Source organism: Ursus maritimus, unplaced genomic scaffold (assembly GCF_017311325.1).
Source record: "Ursus maritimus isolate PB19 unplaced genomic scaffold, ASM1731132v1 scaffold_30, whole genome shotgun sequence".
Lineage (NCBI taxonomy): Eukaryota > Metazoa > Chordata > Mammalia > Carnivora > Ursidae > Ursus > Ursus maritimus.
The window spans coordinates 6818222-6837915 of NW_024425564.1; the positions used below are offsets into that span (position 1 = coordinate 6818222).

Sequence of the window (19694 nt, forward strand, 5' to 3'; positions counted from 1 at the left end):
GGTCCTGGGATCGAGTCCCACATCAGGCTCCCTGCTCAGCTGGAAGCCTGCTTCACCCTCTCACATTCCCTCCCCCTGCTTGTGTTCCCGCTCTCTGCTGTCTCTGTTAAGTAAAATCTTAAAAAAAAGTGTGACTAGTCCCTAGGAACCCAGCTATAGAAGACCGCTTTTAACCTTCCCCAGTGAGCAGCCGCGCACTACCATGTTTTACTGTTCACGTGGCACAACACAAACAAAGCCTGGCAACGGCAGGTTTCAGGACACAATTTCACGCACAAGCATTTTACGTGTAAATGAAAGAACGGAGTTCAGAGATGGACAAAACCTATTTCTAGGCTAGCATACAGCTCTCAAACCATCCGGTAAAAAACCATTTAATTTCCAAGCAGCTGCAGACCTAAATACAGTCTTAGCATGCCTAGCCACGTCTGACAGTGGCGGCGCTCATCTACCGGGTTGGACGGACCTCCTGTCCAGGTGCTTGAATGCAGAGTCCACGCGACAGCTCTAAAGGCACATTCTCTCAAGTTTGTAGCCAGGACCAAAATGATATGAGGCTGCAAATTCCTTGCTACTCCCTGCGAGAGACACAGTTACACTCCCCTCCCCATGTGCCAGCTTAGTGCTGGACCTACAGAATATGGCCGAAGACATGCTAAGGCCAGGCCGTATACTTCACAGCTTCCACCAGGACCTCTTGGGACACTTAACTCAGGGTTGTTAAGAGGCCTGATGACTCAACTATCCTGCTGGACAATCCAGTGGGGTTCTAGCTTCTAGACGCACCACCAAAGCCCCAGACACACAGGAGCAGCCCAGCTGTCAGCTCCAGACTGGTAGCCAACAGACCTCCCTCACTTGCACAGGAAACTATTGCCCAGGGGAGGCAGCTCTAACTCCCAGCCCGTAAGACTTCAATTACAACTGAATGGTCCAATTTTGAGGTGGCTTGTTACAACAGATCACCAAGGTAAGTAAATTCCCCAAAACCACTCGACAGATCCCCGGGCACTGTACTGCTACGAGAGATTGCTAACAACCGACCCATCCCCAAAATCACTGCAGAAAATTTTTTTAATCCTTTTATTATTCTTTTTTAACAAACGGCCCCAGGGATAGGGGACCAGGGGAGGGGGGTGGAGGGGAAGCGAGGCCCCAGCCCCACAACCCCTCCCCACCCACCCCTTTCCCCCTTATATATTTATAATCTATATACAAGCCCCGGGGGATGGGGGGCAAGGGGAACTCCCTCAGCGGGGTGGGGGCAACCCAGGCTCCTTGTCCCCTCGGGACCCAGGCTCCTCTGCCCGTCGGGAAGACCCCTCTCGAGAAGGTGGTCCCGTCCGCTCCCAGGGCTTCGGCATCCAGCGCAGGGCATCCGGTGGGGAGGCCTGGGGGATAGCACACAGGCAAGGGTAAGTCCTACTGGGAGGCCAGGGATGAAAAGACAGGAACTCAGAGGGTACTCTTCGATTCAGACTTGGGGCCACAGGGGTCTCTCCTTCACCTGCTGGTAGAGGTCGATGCGCTGGGTGCGGAAGACTCCGCTGTAGGTAGAAGGTGGGGCCTTGAGACGGGAATTCAGGCTGCAGAAAGACCTACAGGAGGAAGAGCGTTTAAGGCAAGTCTGACACCTGCTCCCTGGTCCCCTAAGTAAGAAAGCCCTTAAGGATGAGCAGTCTGCATCCCCACTCCCTCTTCTTGCCTTCCAGCTGGGGGAGTGCGTGACGACCCGGGTCCCCCAAGGTTGCTGCTCAGTTTCCGATAATCCTGGAACGGCTTCAGTTCCACTGGGTGCAGCTGAAGGGAAAAAAACCTCATAAGCCTCCTGCCTCTCAACCTTATTCCTCTTGAGATACTGAATCCCCTACCCCTAGCTCTCGGGAGAGCCCTAGCCCTTCAGTTCCTGTACCTTACCTCTGCTCGCCCCAAGCTAGGGGGGAAAGGTCTGGCAGGTGAAGGCAGCACCCGAGTAGCAGGAGCAGGTGGGGGCCGCACAGCCAGGCTGGGGGGCTGCAGAGCAGGGCCCACAGGTAAGAGAGAAAGGGGTGGTGGGGCAGGAGGTGGCGCTGGTGGCAGGGAGCCAAAGTTCACCACAGGCAGCTGTGAGTCCACCATGGGTAGAAGCATCTGCAGTAAGAAATATGGGGTGTGGGGGGGGTGGGAGGCAGGAAAGAATGTCAGAAAACCAGAAATACAATAAGACAAATAAAAAAGCCAGAGGCTGGATAGAGAAATAGAACGAAGAGCAAGAGGCAGACAAAAGGTACCTGCTGGGTAGGGGCCCCTGAGGGGAGGAAGCCACTTTGGCCACCAGGTTGCAGAGGAGTAGAATAAAAATCTGACGGGGATGGCAGATCCTGGCGCACCTGTTGGGGACCACAGGGACCAATGTCAACTCCCCCAAAAGCATTCCCTCCCTTTCTACTCCTGAAGCCCAGCACCTGCCCACCTCTCACCTGAAGCAAGGGTGGATCGGGCAAAGGGCTAGGGCAGAAGGCTGGAGAGTAAAGGAAGGAAGGTGGAGGGTACAGGATTCCTCCAGCTGACAACTTCCCCAGCTCTGTTGCTTGCAGTGCAGAGAAATCCAAAAACTGGCCCTTGACAGCTACCCCGGAAAGCAGTGCCGAGGGGGGCGCTGGGCCCGGGGGGAGGTACAGGGGCTGTGACCTGGAGAAAGAAGACCGGGGTGGGGGGGGATTCAGGTGCAGGAGGGGGGTCAGGAAAAGGAAACCAGAATCATTTACTCCTTTGTTCTGAGCTAAGTCTACCACTTTTGATACCTCCGAAAGAGGTCTTCCCCTTCCCTCCACGAAACACAGTTCCCCCTTTCCTTCTGAGATCAACAGGCATCTAGTCTTACCTGTAAGGGTGAAGGGAGGGTGTCCCAGGGCGGAAGCCTCCATTGCTGGGATGTAACTGAGAGTCTACGGCTCCCCCCGAGACCTGCGGGACGACAAGGCTGGAAGAGCTCCAGTTTTTCTGGTTAAGATCACCCACCCCCCCTACTAGAGTAAAATCAAGAGGAAAAACAAAATCATACGTAATGAGGGTTTACAACTACACAAACCGGAAAGGCTGGATTGTGAGAAACAGCAGGCAGAAGGGGGTAACGGGATAGGAAGCAGGACCTACCTGTGAAGTCGGAGGCCCAGGGCTGCCGTAGAAGACCTCAGGGTACAAGCGCTGGCCTGAGGAGCTGGGCTCTGGGCCACAGTGCCCGGAACCCAGATTCTTGGACTGTGGCTCGGCTGAGGCAGCAGCACTAGGGAGCAGCTCCCAGTCTCGGGATATGGGCACGGCCTGTGAAGAAGCCTGGTGAGGCGCACTATCGGCTTCCTGGCCGTCCAGGTCACATCCAGCCATTTTCTCCAGAAACTGAAGGCCTTCCCACCCAACGCTCCCACTCACCTCAGTGACTGATGCTGCTAGCTCCTTCTCTGCTTTTAAACTGTCTCCGACCACCAGGCGCAGGTCCGAGTCCTGTGGTAGTGACACAGGGGAGAGCATCCCATGACCCAAGATGTGTATCCTCCATATCCCACCTCCGGTCCACCCCAAGATACTCAGATCCTGCCCACGCACACCTTGTCACTGGTGCCAAACTGGACGGGGGGGCCAGGTCGATGGGATGGCCGGAGGGAGCCAGGCTCTGGGCCTCGGTCTGTCCGCTGCAATCGCTCTGTGCCAATGGGGCCGGGGGGCAGAGGGTGCTCCCGGGGCAGCTCCTGGGTTGGGCAAGTAAAAGGAAGCCCAAATGAAAGAATGTCCAGAAGACACAAGCATAGGGAAGGAGGAGACAAACATAGGGCCGAAGTCCCAGAGTCCCAGAAACATTCCTCTTTTCTTGGTCTTTTACCTTTCTGTCCCCATCATGGGGAGCAGGTGGCCGTCTCCTAGGAGGTTCAGAGGGTTCAGAGCCAGGCGGACCCTCACCAGGAACAGCATTCAGGGGTGAGGGGCCTCCAGGCCGCTTGGGAGGCCCCTCTGCTGCCCCTTTGAGTCCTCCATCAGGGGAACTTCGCTGGCTGCAGGGACCTGATGACACCTGAGAATCCCCACTCAGGTCCACCCCACTGTCAGACTGACTCATCTGAGAGGAGTGGAGAAGGAGTTAGTTAAGTCAAGGTAGAAAACACTCCAATACCTAACTGATGCTTACAAATACACAAATGGAAGGAAGGAAAGAACTCCGTGAGTAGCCCCAGACAACCCAGAACAGGTGGGGAAGAATCCCAGCCCAGATACCTTCCCATCATCACTCACCTCTGTTCCAGCCACGTCCTCAAAAGGGCTCAGGGGTTCCATCCAGGGCTCCATGGAGCCAGGCCGGTAACTCTTCCGGCCAGTGGCTGGGAAGAGCACCACACAGCAGAGGTGAGAGACTGTCCCAAGACCACCCTGCCCTCTCCGCCCTCTGACACAGCCCTCCCCCTGGCCCCTCAGGCTTAGTCACCAGTATGTAAACGGTTCCAGATGTGAGGGGTCAGGGCCTCTGTCCCTGCGTCTCTGCACTCTCCCTGAGGGCCTGGGCCCTCGGGCTTCGGACCCAAGAATCCAGAGCTATGAGAAGGCGGCAAAGATTCCTAAAGGTGAGAAAGCCCAGAGGCAAAACATGAATGAGGTGGGAACTGGGGACTGGAAGATGCTGGGCCAGAGTGAGGTGTGGGGCAAAAAAGGTGACAGAGGAAAGATAAGCAGTGACTAATACTGAGAATTTGGGGTGAGGACAGTGACGAGAACAGAGAAATGAAGAAAATCTAAGCCAGAATCTACAGGAGTAAGAGCAGTGAAGCACGACCTCAAGCTCCATCCCTCACCTCCTGCAGCAGCTCCGGCTTTCTGGGAGGCCGCTCCCGCCGTTTTGGGGGGAAGGAATTAACCCCAGCAGAGTCCCGGGGAGTCCCGCTCACCCCCCTCACCATCAGCCCTGGCTCCTCGAAGTGGGAGTCTAGGATAAAGGGAAAATCCATCGGCATCCACTTTGCTCTATCACTGACCCTAGCTTTTCCCGTTAGCCCACCCAACCCTTCCACCCTTGCTCAATGCAGACACCCAGCATCAGGGCCCCAAGCGAGACCCTTTCGCCCCTGCCACTTGACCTTCTCTGGGGATGGAGACGTCCCCACCCTTAGCCCCTCCAGCTTACCCGAACTGACACCGTTGTTGGTGGCCCTCTGAGGGTCGTATCGGGTTGGCGGCCGAGGGGAGGGGCCTTGAGGGGTTTGGGGAGGCCCAGGCTTGGGCCTTGGGTGCCCGCCTGGTGCAGCTGCACTCCCCTGGCGGCTGCTGAGTTGGGCCAGAGCCTGTTGGATGCCAGCAGGGTTGCTGTGGATCACTTGGTCCAGGCGGAAGACAGCAGAACTGCTGGGCGGCGGGGGAGGCAGAGGAAGCCCTGGGGGCCGCTCCTCAGGAGGGCGGCTAAAGAAAATAGCATCAGCTCCCATATTCTCGGAATTATTAACACTTTCCCTACCAGTCCAATCTTCCAACTCCTCCCTCTTCCCTGTTAAAATCCAGGTGTTTCTGAGTACGTCTAACGAATTCTATGTATACGGGTCTTTAAGACAAAAAGCAAAGAACCAAGGATACACGCGCACTCCTGACTTGATCAGTAACTGCTTTCCAGTTACCTTCCCTGGATATGGCTGTTCAGGGCCTAGCAGCCCCTGTGCCCTTAGACCTCAAACTCCACCACAGCCCCCTTCCCTTTCCTTCAGGTTCTCTCCATCCCCCACTGCTTAGCCTTAGGAATAAACTCAACAGCCGGTCCCTACCCACCTCCGGTTCTTGGGAGAGGGCCAGCTCCTCTTGTCCCCTCGACCTGGGCCGGTCCTCCCTCCAGGTCCCCCTCCACCTCCGCCACTGCTGCTACCACCGCTGCCAGCCTTGCTGCCTGGGCCCGGGCGCCGGTTCTGCCTTTCCATGCCCGGCCGCTGACTCGAGAAGCTCCGCTTGCTCAAATCCTTGGCTCTCTGGCTCAGATCTCCACGGGACATGGTTGAAATGCCTGGTCCGGTTCCACCTCCACTGCCCCCAGGAGTTCCCACAGCTTTGGGGGCCAGCAGTGCTGCTGGGGGAGCCTCCTTGTCCCCCCGGCGCTCACTGGCAAAGTCGCTGCTCTCTGATGCAGTCTCCCATTCCTCATTGGCTTGATCGGAGTTCTGGTTTGACAGATCAGGAGACTTGGCAGCTGCCCGGCGAGGGGGTGGGGGGACAGACACTGTTGTGAGTGTCTCCTCCGCTCCAGAGGTGGGGGCTGGAAGGCCTAGGGAAGAGGGCTTGCCCTCGGCCCCTCTGGCAGCATTCTCCCGTTCCTGTTTCAGCCTCCGGAACCGAGGTGGTTTGTCCTGCTGCTGAGCCCTCCCATGCCGCCTCCGTCGGGGCCGCTCCCCGTCTTCCACACCCATGCCGACGTTGCTGCCGCCACTGCTGCCTCCCCGGGCCACGGGGGACAAAGGCCCTGGGATCAGCTTCTCTTTCAAAGGCTCCTTACTTGGTGGCAAAGGAGCTGTTGGAAGCTTTTTGGGAGCCAGGGACTTGGTGGGAGGGCTCCAGCCTGGACAAATGGGTGGAGGGGGCCGCCCGCCCCCTCGCCCCCGGCGTGATGGCACTCCTCTGGGAGTGAAGACGCGCCCGCCTCGGGCGGTGGAAAAGCGGGCTGGGGCCGGTGAAGGAGGGGCTCCCGATGGTGGTGGAGCAAGAGGGACTTGGGTGAGCACTCCTTCCTTGGGCGGAGGAGCCTCCTTGTCTGAGGGGGCCAGATCGCTCTCATGGGTCTCACTGCCCGTTTCTGAGCCCCGCTGCCGACGCCGCTTGGGGATTTCTTCGTACTCCGAACCCTCGCTTCGTGTCTCACTGGCAGTACGGCCTCGAGGAGCAGGGGGATGGTTTGGTCCCCCTGCTCCACCACCACGCCCATCATCTCCCCGGAACTCTCGGTAACTGCGGAACTCTCGGCTTCGGGCTCCCCGCCCCCGGCCCCCATAGGTCCCCCGAAAACCCCTCCCTCTGGCAAAATACTCGCCTCGGCCCCGGCCCCGGCAAGAGGCAGGACCCACTCTTTCATAAGAGTAATCCCTCCGAAGCCTCGGGGCAGGGGAAAGATTCCCACTGGGTGGGGTCTCCTTGGGGACCCCTATCTTCCCCTTTGCTGTCTTGAGGAGGTCTGGCTTCGCAACCTTGGGGCTGTCATCGCCTTGCTCCAGAGGCTTGGGTGGCGGCTCTTCAGCTTTCGTAAGTGGTAGGGGTTTCTTTATAGGCCCAGCCCGGCGGGGAGGGACCCCTGGCTCCTCTGGAGGGATCCCACGACGACTGCTGCCTGGGCGAGGGCCCCAGCGGGTCTCAGTGCGGCTCTCTCTGCGAGGTGGAGGGGGACCTGGGCCTCCTACTCCGCGGGTAGGCTTTCGGCCGGCTTCCGGTCCCGTCAGCTGTGGAGTCTCTTCCTTGGGGGTTTCCTTCTTGGGTGGCGGAGCTTGTATCTTGGTAGCTTCATCGTTGCCTGGGGGCCAGGGGAGTGGACGGGGCCCTGGGGGAGCTGGTTCATCCAGAGGGAAGCGAGGGATCGGGGGCCCAGTGGCTCCATTCTCAGGAAAGCCTGGATAACTGGCCAGATAGGGTGGTGGGGGAGGTACTGGAGGGGTCTCACTCCTAAAAAGGGACACAGAAAAAAGTGGAAATTAAGTGTCTTAGCATGAGAAAAACTGGAACTAGATAAAGAGAACATTGTATTACCACCCCGACGCTCCTCTCACATTTATTCCTGTCACCTCACCAATAATCCAAAGAACCTCTCCTCCTAACCCAGGTCCTTTCACTGGCAGATGCACCCACTTCCGCTACACAGACTCACCGCATCCCCTTGTCATCCTCCTCGGCAGCCTGGCGCAGTGGGGAGGTAAGCGGGCGGGGATCAGTGGGTGTGGTGGTGAAGACATCTCCTACCCAGGCCAACTTTGGATCCACTGGTGGGGTGCCCCGATCCCGTAAGAGGGGAGGTGCATGGCGCTCAAACGGTTCTGAGCTTGAACCCCCACTGTCTGAGCGCTCCCGGGGAACTAAGCCTAAGAAAACAAGAGGGATGAGAAAGCTAACCCTCTTCTATGTAACAGGCCCTCTGGCTCAAAAGGCATCTCCCCAATCTACTTCTGTCAGTCACGTCGATGTCAACTCCTCCGTCTCTTATTCCCGACAAGTCTGAGCCTGACACACTCTCCTGGAAGAGTTATCCACTCAGCTTCCCTATGAATGAATTGATGAATCCCCCCCAAGTAAATCCTGGCCAATGAAAGCCCACTGCTTCTTTCCCAAGGCCATTCCTGAAACAAAGAGCGATCTCACAGCAATACTTAGCACATACCCTCCCTCCTTTACCCATTACCCTTCATCCACACAGCAAGATGCAGATGGCCACTTCCCAGGACTGCGGTGTCCCCTACCCATGCCCTCGAGGGCCCTTACCAGAGGGATGCACACCAGGAGGGTAGAAGTCCAGAGGGGGCCGACCCTGGAGGAGCCGGGGGTCCACATAAGGAGGTATCATCATCCAGCGGGGATCAAAGTTCATCGGGGGCATGGGTGGGGGCCGGCCCAGAGCACCTGGGTACAGGGCCTTGGGGGGCGGTGGTGGAGCCTGTGGAGCTGGCACAGCCCCAATGGTCACAGGCTGCGGTGGTGACGGCGGTACCGGAGCAGGTGGGGCAGAACCCTGTTGATGCTGCTGCCACTGCTGCTGTTGCTGCTGCTTCAAAAGCTGCTCCTGGGGAAGGACAGCAGAGGGGACGAGAGAGGCATCAAAACCCCTGCCCCTAACAGGAAACAAGCCCAGAAGCAAAGTTAACACACAGATGTGACAAATACTAGGACTAGACGGACACAAGGGTGACACACCAGAGACAGAACTGGTAGAGGGACCCAGAAGACACCTTCCGAAAGGGGTACGCATGTGAAGCCAGGGAAGGAAACTGCTCTGACCAGGAGAAAGAAGGCTCTCACCTGCTGCTGCCGCTGGAAACGCGGTGGCAACGACTTCTGGTATTTGGGGTAGCCCAAGCCCTGGCTGGGGGGCTGCCGGGTGGGACCAGCCCCATCACCCTTGGGTTCCACTTTTGGGACCGGGGTTGTGGCAGGAGAGGGAACCTCTTCTGGTTGTTCAGAACCCTCTTTTGAGGGCAGTTGGGGTTCCACTGCATTGACAAAAAGATTATCGTTAGAGTGACCTAGTCCCCCGAGAGACCTCCCATAAACATGAACAGCCCCACGTGCTCCACTCTCACCTCTAACACCCTCTCTAAAGATAAACGCTTACTTCAAGAGCCAATGACAGTGGTGTGAACTGCCCACAAAACCACCAAAGCAACAGACCCTGTCTTTACTCTCACTCCATGCTAAGCTTTTGGCAAGTGCTTTTAGATTGCTGCTTATCCAGGAACTCATAGTAAAACCTCCCCCACCTTAGATATCCACATGAGCAAAGAAACCCCCCTTTTCCTCCACCACTGATAATCCGATAAACCCAAACCACTGATTTCTACTTCATTTCCTCCCATCCTTACCACCTGTGCCCTCAGCCCCAACAGAGAAGAAACAGGACACCCAGTAGTACCCTATCCCATCTCCATACCTGGGCTGGCTTCGAAGCTGCCACTGCTGGTGCTACTAGTACTGCCACCACCACTCACCAGGGTGGGAGCTGGAGCCACACCTGGAGTGGGGGCGGACTGCGCAGGAGGGGACTGTGTCGGCTCTTCCGGTTCTTTTTCTGGTGTTGGGGCTGGTGCTGGTGGAGGAGCTGGAGGTGCAGAGAGTTCTTTGGGAACTGCAGGTGGTGGAGCTGGGGCAGGAGGGGCAGCAGGTGGGACAGCAGGCTCTGCTTTGAGCCGCTTGTCAGGCGCCCCAAACTTCTCATCAAGTCGCTTGAGCTTTTCAGCGCAGGCTGCCCGGCGCTCCTCCTGCCGCTCCACGGCCAGGGAGATCTCAGATGAAGACTGTTTTCGCCGCTGCCGCCACGCCTCATCCTCGTCTTCGGGAGCTGGGGGCTTGCAGGGAGGGCCCCCCCGATCCTGTCAATGGGCAGACCCGGCAGGGCCAGAGGTGTCAGTCGTCAGATTTATCTTTTTTCACAGACTGACCAACTGTCTCTAGCTGTGGGGACAGGAACTGGCCTTGGGTTGGTGGTCTCTTTGGGTAGAGACAAACTCATCCTAATCTTGTTTCCTTTCTCCTTTCAGAGACCTAAACACCAGGCCTCCTTGTTTTTCCTCACTAGCATCCCAATTTTGTTTAACCCAGACTCCCGTAACACCAAAGATGTCCCAGAGATGCTCTGGATGCTTTTCAGAGATGCTCCACTTTTTTCTACTTCCTGTGGCCCATTCCTGACCCGCCCCCCAACTTCCTCAATTACTAGTGCTTCAACTTCTCAGCCGACACTCATCTCCCACAACTGACCCTTCTCAATGCCCTCATTATAGACACTCACTGGGTAGTCCCCAGGGGGGCCCCAGTTCCCGGCGGGGCCCCGGTGAGGTGGGGGTGGGGGAGGCTTTGGGGCAGGAGGCCCCGGCTCTGTCTCTGGAGGCCGAGAGGTCTCTGCCCAGGCCGTCTTGGGAGGGGGCGGTTCGCTGCCAGGGGAGTTGCCCTTTTTGCCATCTGCTTCAGGGGGCCGTTCCTCACCAGCAGCTGATTGGGACTCCTTGCTGTGAGCAGACCAACAGTGGAATTAAAATCAGTTGGAAACCAGCTCCTTTAAGAGGATATTACTACAAAGGAACTGAGCCCCCTAACTCACTGGCCCTCAGCTCCCTCCTCATCGGAGTCTCGCCCGTCTTCCTCATCGCTGAACTTGAGCTTTTCAGTGTAATCGACCTCTTCGTGGGCCCCTGTGCGGAAAAGTGAAAAAGCAATAACCCAAGCATTCTGCTCTCCAATCTCAGATAACTTCTGGAACACAGGAAGGGGTCTGGTATGATGTAGTGCGATGCACTCCCAACACCAACCCCCCCTCTGCATGAAGCCACACTGTGAGTCTTGGCATTCCCACACCTCTCAGTTCTTTACCAGAACTTGGCTTTCCACCACGTGCCTGCCCTACCCTTCAGCATCTCCTTTTCTCCCACACAATTTCTCCCACACAATCCCCTATTTATTCATCAGATTTTGACTTTTGAGACCAAAAGGCTTCATCTTTCATATGCACTAACCTGCCCAACCATCATCATTCTCCTGATCCAACTGGTCAAACTCTTTGAGGTTATCCTCTTTAAGAATCGAAGGCCGACCTACAGGCTCTACAAGGCGCATTGGCGGCCCTGAACCCCGAGGGCCCGCCACACGGGGGAAACGGCTACGTATGAAAAGACAAATGGGAGAGAGAGTATCAAAGATGGCATGTTGCAGAACCATATACAAGACTCAGCCTCTGGGCCAGAAGGCCATCTCCCTTTCTAAGAGGCTTCCCCTGCCCCCAACCAGAAACCCAGACCTGGATTACTCACCTGGGCCCATCAGGAGTAGGGTATCGGTAAGGCCCCTGGGGTCCATAGGGTGGAGGGAACGGGAGATATGGGGGATACATCTGTAAAACGGCCCAACAGCAGATGCTTAGAGGGACAAATATGCAAACTAGCTCCCTAAACCTATTATCCTTTCCTCTGTCAAAGGCCCCTGCTTTCTTTCTGTTCCCTCCAAAGGCTAAGTCCTAGTTGCTAACTCTCTAGTGGCAAGTGCAACCATCCCAAAACAAGATATACAAACTCACGAAGGGCGGCATCATTCCGCGGTAGGGAGGGAACTGGGGTGGGCCCGAAGGCTGCAGCGCCCCCCGGGGATCATGGCTGTGATGAAGTTTGGAGTCTGGGCCCTCCAGCTCATCAGGGCCACGCCCACCTCCGTCCCTCCAAGTTGTAGAATCTGTATTTTGGAAAAGGAAAAGAGGAAACATAGCTAAAAATGATGAAGAAGGTGAATAAGCCAGCACTTGGCTCTGAGATGGAGTAAGGTACTGTTCTGGCCAAAATATAACCAACCACTCACCCACGCCACTCAACTCACAAATGGCAACCACTCACTTTGGGGGCGGAGGCTTGGTCCGGGCCCAGACGACTGTTCGGCAGACTCCCTTTCCTTGGCAGCCTTGTCCTGGTCGCCAGCCGCCTGCAGGGTCGGAAATTCCTCTCGAGAGAATCGTGACAGTAGGCTTGATGCCCTTCCACCTGTTGGTAGTGCAGAGTAGCAGACCAAAAAATACCAAAAAAACCCAAACAAACCGTATTTACTGAGAATGGACCACAAAAATCGAAGGCTCTGATAGTACCAGATCAAATTCCTGCTTTCAAACTCACTCCCTATACACTGTGTACTCATTCCCCAATAATCAAGGTCAGTTCTGGAACACCCCCCTCAGCCTCACGTAAGACAGAAACGAACTTGCTCACGTGGCCCATGAAACTGAATATGGGGCCCAAACTTAGCCAGAGAACTGAGAACACCTTGCTGAAGGTATAGTACAGGGTTCCTGCCTATCACAGCGCACAGAGAAAGCTCCCCAAGTAGCCCTGCACTCACCATCTCCATGTGCTCCATGGGTGACGCTGGCTTGTGCCCAGGACTTTACCCCGCTTGGAACCGAAGGAGTGTTCTGGGGAAGCAGAGAAATAATAAATGGTGACCTGGGTGGTAGAACTACAAATCATTCTTGCCCCCAGACCTTTAATACCCTCCAATTCTTCACATACCTCGGGGGCTACTGGGGGTCGTTTCTGTTGGTTGGAGGCAGGCGTCTGTGAAGCCGGCAGTGGCTGCGATTCCGGCGGCTGAGCGGTTGAGGCATCGGAACTAAGGGGATGGTAGGACAGGAAGGTTATCCAGGACCTGAGATGCTTCCCCTACTTGTCCAATTGATGGGGGAAAGGAAGTGAACCCAAGCCCATTTGTTACTATTTACAAATATTTGTGACAAAATACTATAACTTAGTCACCCCATGTAGGCTGTCATCTGTTTTGTTGATCCCTTCCTTCTACCTCACTTCTTTAGAAAGCTAGAAGTGTCATTCCTTAGTTCTCTAACAGGAGCCCTGGAATAACCAAGAAAGGGCTTCCCTCGGTCTCTGGATCTTATGTGGCTGGGCTAGACAAGCCCTATTTTATCCTGAAATTCAAAGTTAAAGTAGTCATCACTCTACATCCCCCAAACCTCTGTCTACCTCTTGGGGTCGGACTGCTCCTGTTTGCTTGCCCATCCTGTTCCGTCTTTCGGCACTAGTGAGACGTTGGGGTCATTGCCTTTGTTCTCGGCTTTCAGGCTCGGAAGGTTGGCTGGGGGTGGCATACGCCGGGCAATGGCAACTTTCCCGAGACTCTGCAGGCCATGGCGAGGGGCAACTGGAAAAAAGATGGGAGGGCGAAGAACGCCCCACATGGGTGATTGGACACCTTCCTACCCTAGGCCCCATTTGTACCTCCTCAACGTCTTATTATGAAACTTCTTTTAGAAACCACTCCTTCCTTTGCCCTCAGCAATTTCTGAAATTCCACTGGAACACTAAGATGCATTACACTTGACGCTTCTTTGTTGGATGGTTCATCTTGAGCCTGCAGGGAGCAAGCTGGCCCCAGACTTCTCCAACTCCACGTTTCTTTGCCTCCAATTCTTACGTGTCCAAAGACAGGGAACTATAGACACGCCTTTGTAGGAGGGTCACTGGTGTTCATCCAAAGCCCAACATTCCCTAGGGGACCCAAGATAAAGCTGGGAAGTCTCTAGTGTTCTTCTAGTCTTGTGATACTTGTACTATAACCATTTTCCTTCTAAGAGCTTTAAAATGTATGCCCCATTCATGCCCAGACTCTAGGAATTAGGAACATCTTGGCAGGACCCTCACCAGCGGGTTTCTGGATCTCTAAGGACTTGCCCTTATACGTATCAAACAGGTTGAGCGAGGAATACTTCTTTCCATCCTTCCCCTTGGCAGTCGGCCCCGAGCGATCGGACATTGCGCTGGAAGCTCATTGAGTACGTTGGGTCCTGCAGGCACCTCCCCCAAAACGTGCCGGAGCCTGTGGGCCAGACACCAAGTGTTTCACTCTCTGTTCCCTAGATGCTCCTTTGCATTTTCATTAGGGGCCCAAATACTTGGTCTTCTGATGTCTTTTCCTCCAGCCTATTCAAACTTCCTGTCCCTTTAAACAACTCCCACAGAGCCCAAATGCCATGGTCCCTCTTTCCCCCAGACACCTCTTGCCAAACAAATCCAAATTAAAAATCTAGTATGCTCCTAGTAGTAGACACACACTTTCTTTTGCGCCAGTCTATAAAGGGTAGCCGCTTCTTCATTATCCCAAGTAATAATCTTTTCTCCCTTCACAAAAAGCATTCCGGAGAGGTACAATAAATCGTGGCAAGTCCCAGCCCCAGAGAAAACCAGAAAAAGGCATACAGCTCCATCCTACAAGGAACAGAGCTTTAAATCCCTGACTTATTAGACACCAGCTCCCTAACTGTGCCCCAGGTTCCTTTCCCAGCAGCCTCACTCCCATCTGGGGAGGTTTGCACAAAGGTATGCCGGGAGTTTAACGATTTTATGAGCTTGCTCAGCCAGGCTGGGGGCTGGTGCCAGATAATTCCTCATGGAATTGGGGCTCTACATACTCCCAAGCTACAGAACCCCAAGTATTTGGAATATTCACCCTATCTTTTCCTACACTTGCCCCCATCCCAGCTCCTGGGAAAAAAACCTAGTCTCCAGATGAAAACACTGGTGGGCTCTGGCTTACCCTATGCAGATGTGAGAAAAACAAAACATTATGAAGCCACCTCAAGCACACTCTGTAACCATGGGGCCAAAGCCAGAATCAACTTCATTTTCCTGCCCTCAGTAAGAATGTTCATCAGAAGTCGTTTCTTTTCCCAATATTCCTTCCTCCCCAAGCAGGCCAAACTCTGCATCGTCAGTCGGTTCCTGAGTGACCAGGCATTCATTTATAGGAAGGAATGGCGTACAGGAAAGAGATGGGAGGTGGTGGGAAATCCAGGCAGGCCCACGATAAAAACTGGGTAAAATCAGGATGAAAACCAGGGAGAAGTTTAAGACAGGTAAGATGAAGGAGTGGGAATTGGATTGGAGTTTAAAGACTCCAATCTTTGAAAAATAAATACATGAAGGAAAAAGAGATAGACAAATGGTGGAGTAACACTAATAAAAGAGGATCAACACAAAAGCAGGTGGTTAATACACTTAACCAGAAATGGTAAAGAAAAGCTACAGAGCCAAGTAAGAGGGCAATGTCAAGAGACCCAAGAAAAAAAGGAGGGGGTGTTGAGACAGAGGAGAAAGGAAATAGGAAAAACGAAAAAGCAGATAAAGACTGAGGAACGTAGAAAGCAAAGATGTAGGATAAAAGCAGGGTTCCAGGGTGGGAGTGACTAGACGCGAAGAGGGGTGTCAAGAATGGGGAACCTAAGCACTGGGTGATGGGAGGGTGGCCCAATATGGAGGAAAAGAGACTCTCCGCGGATCGGCGGGCGCGGCCCATCCCAAAGTGGCGGCGGGGAAGGGGACCCACAGATTGGGGTGAAGAGGCCAAGAGCGCAGCAGAGGGTGGGGAGTTAGGGGCCCAGAAGAGGGGGTCGTCCCATGAAACCAAGAATATGGGTAGTGAGGGGCAGGCCATAGATTCTGTGTGAGGGGTTGGAGGTGCGGGTACCAAGCTGGGGTATCAGAGGGGGAGGGGCAGGCAAGCCCCGGCAGGAGGAGGACAAAATGGCGGCGGCTAATGGCAGCTTCTCCTCCCCCCCCCCCCGGCCCGCCGCCGCCGCCGCCGCCGCCGCTACCACCGCTCCCGCGCCGGAAAAGGACGTTAGCACTCGGCTCCCCAGACTCACCTGGCCGGGTGCGCGGGGGTCCGGGACCGGGGCCTAGGGGCTCCCCGAGGTGGGATGGCGGTGGGGCGGGGGCGGATGGCGGCGGATGGCGCCGGGTTCCGCTCCTCCCGTCTCCCTCGCTCACTCCGCGGCTGGGCTCCGACTAACGGCCCATCCGGGCAACCGCCGCCCCCGGGAGCAACCCCCCCCACCTCCCGCCTCCCTCAGCGCATGACACGCCCCCTGATTTGCATAAAGGGCGGGGCACCTTCTACCCTATCACTCTTTACTTCGAGGGCTGTCCTTATTTAAAAAAAAAAAGCAAGGCCTGCGGAGCAGGCTAGGTTATTTGCATAAAGAGGAGGGACTTTCGGGCGCTAGGACTCCGGTTGGCTAAAGAGACGCGCCCTCGGCGCCGGCCGTTAAGACGCGTAGAGGGGGCGGGAATGCAGTGCCTGTCTACCCGGCGGTTAGGGCGCAGAATTTGCGCGACAAATCGGGGAGGGGGGGGGAAGGGGCGGAGCGTGCGTCGTGCGTTCGTGGAAAGATGGGAGCGGAGAGACGTAGGGACGCGGGGAGTGGAAGGAAACGATGCAAGACTGGCAGCGCTTTCAGCGGAGAGGGAGCGAGAGCTCGGGGCGGAAGGGATTAGCTGCTGGAGGGCGGAGCTTTACGTAACCAGGGAAGAGTCCCAATTCACGCGTCCATTCGCGAGAGGTGAAAGCATTAGAGAGGTGGGGCATTCTAGTTATTAAATCACGTCATGCAAATGCAGTGGATAGACAGGCCAATCCTGGGGTCCCGGGGAGTGTACCGTCGGCCCCGTGCAGTGTCGGCATTCTTTTACTAGTTCTATTTATTTGCATAATACATGCAAATCATTTGAACAAAGATAGGGTTGGAATGACCTCTTCATCAACATATCGGCAGCCAATGACTAAGACATTTAATTTTATAACCTATAATTTTCATGAATATAATTTGTATTCTCTTCACAGTAGGTTTCATTCTACGAAATGTGGTACTAGTTCGCTCCTTTGTCTCTATTATTGTATTCCAATCAGACCCACTACCCGTTCAGCAGATCATTCGACAACTATGTTTCGAAGGCGTGAGAGATAACCACAATATGTTATGGAAGTAGAGGAATAAAATCAGATCCTGCCTGGGGAGGTTCAGAAATGATTCTAGAAAAACGTGGATCTTATTAATAAATGTGAAGCACTAGTTAGTATTTAGCCAAGTTTGAGGAGAGGGTGCACAGCTCAGGCCCAGTGAACTGATGAGCAGAGGCATGGTCTTAGGGACCCGTGCCTCAGCTGGTGTGACTAAATTAAGAGTCTACCTGTCCATTATGGAAAATGAGAGCAGAAAAATTAGCAACTATCCGATAAGAATTTTATCCTGAGGCACATTGAGATAGTTGAGATGACTTCAGTTCTTAAGCATTCAAAATTATTTTCTTGTCCCCCTCTCCCTGGTCACCTACCACAGCAAAATTTCTTGGAAGAGTTATCCATACTTACTGTCACCAATTCCCTCCTGTCATTCATTCTTAAACCAACTCCAGTCAAGCCTTCACCCCAATCTTTTACCCAGCATGAGTGTGTCAAGGACATCAGTCTCATGACGTGAAATAGCATTTATGTGCTGATGACTCCCAAATGCATATCTTCACTGCAGACCTCTCTCCCAAACTCCAGACTTGGAGTACAAGTACAGCTATGTACTTGACATCTCCTCTTGATTATCTAACAGATCATTTCAAATTAGGTATGTCCAACACCGAACATTTGTTCTCCAGACCCTCAAAATTTGTTTTCTCCACAGCCTTCATCATTTCAGCTGATGGCAATTTAAAAATTATAGTTAAGCCCAAAACCCTGGAATCCTCATGGACTCCCTTCTTTATTTCGCTCCCCACTTTCAAGCAGACAGGAACTCCTGTCATGAGAAAATATCCAGAATCCAGCCAATTCGCTTATGCTGCTTCCACCTTGATCTCTCACCTGGGTTACAGCGACAGCCTCCTAACTTGTCTTTAGTCTACCTCTAGCCCTACTGCCTGTTCTCTGCGCTGCAGCCAGAGTGGGCCTTTTCTCAAAGGAGACCGCAAAGGACTCCCTTGCTCAAAGTCCTACAATGCCTCTCAGTTTCTCTCAAAGTCCTTAGAGTGGCCTACAAAACCCTAAATTACGTGGCTCCCTAATTTTATCACTTTCCCTATTTCTGCCAGGCATGTCTCACCTTGGAGCCCTTTTGCTTCTCTTTCCTCTGCCAAGTTGATTCTTTTTCTTTTTTTTATTATAATTTTTTTATTATATTATGTTAGTCACCATACAGTACATCCCTGGTTTTTGATGTAAAGTTCGATGATTCATTAGTTGCGTATAACACCCAGTGCACCATGCAATATGTGCCCTCCTTACTACCCATCACCAGCCTATCCCATTCCCCCACCCCCCTCCCCTCTGTGCCAAGTTGATTCTTCACACAGAAACCCACGTCCCTCACTCCTTCACCTCCATGAGGTCTTTGTTCGGTGTCGTTCGTCTTCTCAATAAGGCCTACCCTGATTACTCATTCAAAATAGTAATCTTCCCTGACCATCCTGTTACCCCTGATCCCCTTTAACCTGCTCTACTTCTTCTTCTAACATCATATAAATTTTAAATTATATTTATTGTTTGTTGTCTGTCCTCCTCCCATACCATTTCCCACAACAGAACGTAAACTTCACAATGGCAAGGATCTTTGTTTTGTTGATTCTTATATCCCAAGCACCTAGAATGGCACAAGATTGATGCCCAAGAAATGATTTTTATTTTTTTTTAAAGATTTCATTTATTTGTTAGAGAGAGAGAGAAAGAGAGAGAGAGAGAGAGCACAGGAGCAGGGGGAGGGGCAGGCAGAGGAAGAAGCAGGCTCCTTACTGAGCAGAGCTCAACTTGGTGCTTGATCCCAGGAGCCTGGGCTCATGACCTAAGCTGAAGGCAAATGCTTAATCAACTGAGCCACCCAGCCCCCCCAACCAATAAATGATTTTTTAAGTCTTTTTATCAAAGCATATTATATCTATCTATCTATCTATCTATCTATCTCATGAATTTTCACAAACTGAGCAGAACATGTTGCCAAAAATAAAACCTTAATTAGTGCCATGGAAGCTGCTAGAGGGCCTCTTCCAGTCACTGCTCTCCCCCAAGACTACTATCCTGACTTATAACAACATATATTAGTTTTACTCATTTTTGTACTTAATACAGATGGAATTGTACAGTAAGGGTTCTCCTGTGTCTGTTTTCTTTTGCTCAAATTGTGTTGAGGAAGTTCATTCACATTGTTGCATGTAGTTGTGGTTTGTTCATTCTTGTAGCTGTATAATAATCGTCTGATGTGTGAATAGAACCCAATTTATTTATCTTGAATGGATGAACTATTTAAGCTCCAGCTCCTTTGTATCCTCCTTGGTGTCACCAGGGTTGTTGCAAAGATTAGGAGAATTAGTACACAGAAAGCATTTAGGATGGTATACAGTGGGTGCTTAATAAGTTTAGCTGTTGGTTTTGTTATGTTCAGATATTTTATCCAACTTCCGGTGATCTCTTCCTCATCTGAAGCCCCATACAGTTACTGTAGCACTCTTTAGGAGGCCAACCTGTCTTCACCACTGGGAAGAACCAACATTCTGTCCTCAGTACATGAAACAAGCTGGGCTAATTGGATTACCCCTTCCCAGAAAGTCAGGAAATCTGAAATAGTGCCCAGATACTGGGAATTGCTAGAGTTAACTCATCTGGACCTGTTGAGGGAAAGGTCCAGGAATAGCCTCACT

At 53.4% G+C, this 19694-nt stretch overlaps 1 protein-coding gene and 1 non-coding gene across 2 annotated transcripts; both read right to left on the bottom strand.

Moving 5' to 3' along the window:
* Positions 1 to 1077: 1077 nt before the first annotated feature.
* On the bottom strand, positions 1078 to 16038 carry PRRC2A (proline rich coiled-coil 2A). Its single transcript, XM_040644854.1, has 31 exons — positions 15881 to 16038; positions 13881 to 14055; positions 13203 to 13380; positions 12735 to 12834; positions 12565 to 12637; positions 12069 to 12212; positions 11759 to 11910; positions 11496 to 11575; positions 11202 to 11344; positions 10790 to 10880; positions 10481 to 10697; positions 9623 to 10061; positions 8995 to 9185; positions 8461 to 8758; positions 7853 to 8063; positions 5782 to 7650; positions 5150 to 5421; positions 4821 to 4951; positions 4457 to 4586; positions 4267 to 4352; positions 3860 to 4093; positions 3588 to 3728; positions 3412 to 3483; positions 3136 to 3303; positions 2864 to 2946; positions 2460 to 2670; positions 2271 to 2369; positions 1918 to 2130; positions 1706 to 1800; positions 1508 to 1598; positions 1078 to 1391 (listed from the first exon to the last, which is right to left on the bottom strand). Exons 2-31 carry the CDS (start codon positions 13990 to 13992, stop codon positions 1251 to 1253), a joined length of 6465 nt encoding a protein of 2154 aa, XP_040500788.1. The 5' UTR covers positions 13993 to 14055; positions 15881 to 16038; the 3' UTR covers positions 1078 to 1250.
* On the bottom strand, positions 13566 to 13696 carry LOC121106134. The gene has a single exon (XR_005838884.1). It is a non-coding gene; the product is annotated as a small nucleolar RNA SNORA38 (small nucleolar RNA).
* Positions 16039 to 19694: the final 3656 nt, after the last annotated feature.